This window comes from Zerene cesonia, chromosome 3 (genome assembly GCF_012273895.1).
Source record: "Zerene cesonia ecotype Mississippi chromosome 3, Zerene_cesonia_1.1, whole genome shotgun sequence".
NCBI classification, from domain to species: domain Eukaryota; kingdom Metazoa; phylum Arthropoda; class Insecta; order Lepidoptera; family Pieridae; genus Zerene; species Zerene cesonia.
Genome location: NC_052104.1, coordinates 7,677,991 through 7,682,615, shown reverse-complemented (window position 1 = coordinate 7,682,615; position 4,625 = coordinate 7,677,991). Strand labels below are relative to the sequence as shown.

Sequence of the window (4,625 nt, the reverse complement as noted above, 5' to 3'; positions counted from 1 at the left end):
AAAAATAATGGTTGTTAATTACAAGAAATGAATACATGTTGTGATTATACTTTGATAACATTTTTGTTTATTTTATTGTGGAAAGACTGTGTTTTTGTGAATTTGTGAATTAAAATTGGGCACATTATACTTTGTTCATATTATGTAGATAATAAACTTAACAATGTTCATTAAAAGTACACAATACCTTCATTTGTTTACCACAAATGGATGAAACTTATCGCGCTCTTATTAGCTTCACCTGCATGTTTGTTTGTTACCAACTCCTTTAAGACTCAAGTTTGATCTACTGTCAACGGACAGAATTCATTTTTTATTCTTTGTAACCGAAGGATCGATGACAATACAATAATTTCATGTATTTATCTTATTATCCTGTTATCCTTATATAAACTAGGTATTTAAGATCATATGACAAAAATTCTATTGTAAAAGCGAGAGTTTACTATTATAACTTTGTATATAATATCATAATTGTAATTATTATATATCTGTGAACATGAATAATCATAGCAAAATCTCTAATTACATAGTAGAGAAAATAGAGTCATCTAGGCACTTCATTGTTTCTCAAAATACGCTTTTACCACACAGTTATTTTTTTTTCTATATCACTAAATTTCTGGGCACCATTAATCCTCCATCGCATAGGGCACATTATCTTCAAAAAAATTCATTCATATCACTAAAAATCTCAAATTCCATATCTTTATCGCGGGAGCTGGAAGCTGGATCCACACAGGTATACTTGCCACTCGTACTGTCGCTGGTTAGCTTTAAACCCTCCATGATCACGTCCTTCCTTGGCAAGAAGGGTACCCTCGCGAAGACGACCACATCACCAGAGCTACAGTCTTTCATTAGCAGCAAGTTCTTCTGAACAAACCACTGGTCTGGGCCTTCATTGACCAGTTTGGTTGCGTTTCCTATAAATACAAGTGTAAATAGAAAGCAATGAACGAATCCTCATACTCCTTTATTAATACTGATAATAAAAGTATATTTGGTATCTTGTACTTTTAAAGCTTATATGATCGGTCATATATTGCCGACTGTTTATTTTGGCTAAAAACCTATTTCGAAAATATTTTAATAGCTATTTGATTTTATAGACCTATCAAATGACACCTCATTTAATTGCATATTCACGATTTTGTATTTAGATATTAGTTCAGATTGAATGGAGACTATGATTGGTTATACTACTATATAATATCTAATATATAAAATTCTCGTGTCACAGTTTTCGTTGCCATACTCCTCCGAAACGCCTTGACCGATTTTAATGAAATTTTTTGTGCTTATCCAGTATCTATGAGAATCGGCCAACATCTATTTTTCATACTCCTAAATGATAAAGGTAAGGCAGAACAGCGTTTGCCGGGTGCAGCTAGTAATACTATATAATATATTGATATATACCTAATGGTATATATCAATACCATTATTATAGATTCATAATTGAAACCTACACTAACAATCTCAAATTAACACTATACCACATAACTTCTACTTATTCTACGTATTTTATGGCTTTGAAGTTTGAAAATAACAGAAGTTTTTATTTTACAATATCCTTTTTACTAAAAATGTTGGTAAACTTTAACTCCTAAACGTTGACACCCAGCTTATTTGCATTTGAGAGTACATCCAGGAGACACCATCTCATTTTTCAGATGCTTTCTCGAATTCGCTTTAAAGAAACTGCAACAAATGCGTCCGAAGTGGAAAATTTGGGGCATAATTTCGCTGAGTTATGAAACGTCGAGTGTAGGAAATTTACGACTATCTGGGCTTTGTGAATTTTGACTTTCTTTGTCACAATCTTGGCAAGTTTTAGTGGTCGTGAAAAATGACTAGAGAAATATTTAGGGATATTTCATCCACGAATGTACAATGAAAAGCCTTTGATTTTACTCAACAACTAGACAATCACATATTTTTATATTTACATCATCTAAATTGGCGAACTGTAAAGAAAACTTACCAAACTCTATGATCACATTGAGTAAAATCCCATGATCTAAAGACGTCTCTTGCAGGAAATGTTTCATAGCAGTTGTATCCGATTTGATCTCCAGCGTACAATTATCCCAAAATACTTTGTTTTCAAATGATCCATATTTCTGCGCATTTAACTTTCTCTCCTAAAAAGTTCGTTTTAATAAAAATAAAAAAACCCAAAAATTAAAAGCATGTGTATACGAATTTGTCTGACCGGTCTACGCAACTTCGTTTAATCTCAATAATTTAATTTTTCCCATTTTGCAAAAGTTTTGATTGATTATCTTACCTTATTAAGCAAGCCTAGACGAGGAGTGGACATAAAATTTTCATTTGAATTTATTAATTCCTGATATTATCTCATTAAAACAAATGATCGTCAATAAACTTTTAGCTTTTATGTACTTACAATGGTACTCAGTGTACGAATGAGAATTTTGAAACAGGGCACCTTCTCCGCTGCTTGATAATATACAGTTTGCCACACATCCACCATATCGTGTATATTTAGCTTGTTTTCTTTAAAATGTGGGCAAGCACCATAGAACTTCTGATCCTCGGTGCTCACTCCAACATCGCGGAATTCAGTAGTCTTTGTTCCACGAGATTTAGCCATTTTATAAGTAATTTTATATTCGTCGGCACTTTTATTTAGTGTGGAATAAGTTTTCCTCTCTGACGTAGCATTCGGATTAGTTTTGTTTCCTTTATCACAATTAATATTTGCATGAAATTGTAAAAGTATCACTAAAATAACAATATGTTTGTAATGTGACATTCTATATTGCTATAGGTGCTTGTAGAAAGTGAACGCTGAATACTCTTGGTCATATTTATCTTTTTTACTTTGTGGTGATTTGGTTTGTTTATAAATAAATTATTGACGGATTGTTACCATACCTTTGTCTAGTTTTTGTTGTTTATTAACAATAGATTATTTAATAGTTTAATGTACATATCATCTACAATGAAATCATTATATACTTTCTACTATCGAAATACATTAAATACAGTCGAAATAAATTAATAATACAATGTGCTAAATAACTTTCCATTATATATGGAATTCTATAAAACGGGTCCAATTAATAATTTATTCATTTAAATCAGGTAACAGACCCGTATAATACTAGACGAATAAGACGTCGTACCTGTCGTCTATATTTGTTCGTCAGTCTGTCTACCTGTAAGCAGGCTGTGAAATTATGCGTGAAATTTTTTGAAATGATATATTTCTGTTGCCGCTGAAAAAATACCGTTGGGACGGTCATAAATTGGGTAGGTTGCCAATTTGTCTCACAGTTGCTCCGTTGTACGTAAACTTATTTTACACAACCTATTTTTACGCAACCTTAGTGATACGAGTCCGACTCGCATTTGACCGATTTTTTATCTGTATAAATCAGCATCGTTTTTAGGAAAGCAAGTTAAAAGTAACCAACCAAACAACTCATTACAATATTACTCACGTAAATACCTATTCGGAAATGTATGTACAGTCAACCGACGCCAGCATACGTGAGCTGTGAACTTCTAAAGCCTGCAACATATCTACACTTAGATACTTAGGTTTCAAGTTGTTCATCGATTTTCCTAATTACGCTGCATGAGGCTTTGAACATGTTAGCGCTCCTAGCTAACTTCCTTACAACTTTAGTGCATACGCAAAGAGAGTTAGGCAGGCTATTCAATTACCTAGAAAATACTTTTTATTTGCGGCTCCTTTTTTCAGTTCTACTAATTTAATTGAGATACTTATCGATTTCTAGAAATATCGATGAGAGAAATCAACAATTTGGTCAATCAAATTATATACACCAATTTCATATTGATTTCTTGTACATATCTGATTTTGGGCGAAACGATTATACTTTAAAATTTAAAACTTACACGGGATTATAGGTTCGATTAACTCTTTATATTATAATGGGACTCCAGTTAATTTTTTTTCAAATATGCCTTAAAAAATTTATTCTCAATTGCATGTTTACAGTGATTTAAAGAATTAATTAAAACTTATTTCCTTCGAAAGCTTAAACAGGTATTTAATGTAATATATATGGGGTAAAAAAAAAATTGTATGCGAGTTTATTAGTTAGTAAAATTTGCGTCTATCCCACATACAAATACTCTTGGATGTTCAGTGAAACACACGAGTTTAACAATGCATTGCGGACTATTACGACGGATGAGATAGCAAAACCGCTTGTTAACTTCGCCTCGAGTTTGAATTAAGTCGTCTGTTTCTTGTTTTGTTTCATACATAATTCTATGAAGAGCGGTTGAAAATATTTGAATCAGCTTGACAATTCGAAACATCTTTGTTATACGGTTATTCATAATTCATACACCACCATCTTTTTGTTTGCTTAGTTTACTTCAAAGACAAAGTTTAACTACTCATGAATGGTATTTTCTTGTGTTTGATTTTACGCGAGTATTATACATTTAGAAATTAAAAACTTTATAACGGATTTTAAACGCGTTTTATCATTATATCTTTGAGTCTCCCCGTGAACACGCTCACTATAAAGTGTTCGAAACGTCGGGTTAATAATATAATGAATAAATTCTGTACTTTCATAAATAAAAAATATGTGTCATTCCATTTGAAGGTCCTG

At 32.0% G+C, this 4,625-nt stretch overlaps 1 protein-coding gene across 1 annotated transcript; it reads right to left on the bottom strand.

Annotated features, from left to right (window-relative positions):
• Positions 1-663: 663 nt before the first annotated feature.
• On the bottom strand, positions 664-2,620 carry LOC119839436. Its single transcript, XM_038365700.1, has 3 exons — positions 2,414-2,620; positions 1,988-2,147; positions 664-926 (listed from the first exon to the last, which is right to left on the bottom strand). Exons 1-3 carry the CDS (start codon positions 2,618-2,620, stop codon positions 664-666), a joined length of 630 nt encoding a protein of 209 aa, XP_038221628.1.
• Between the last annotated feature and the right edge of the window lie 2,005 nt (positions 2,621-4,625).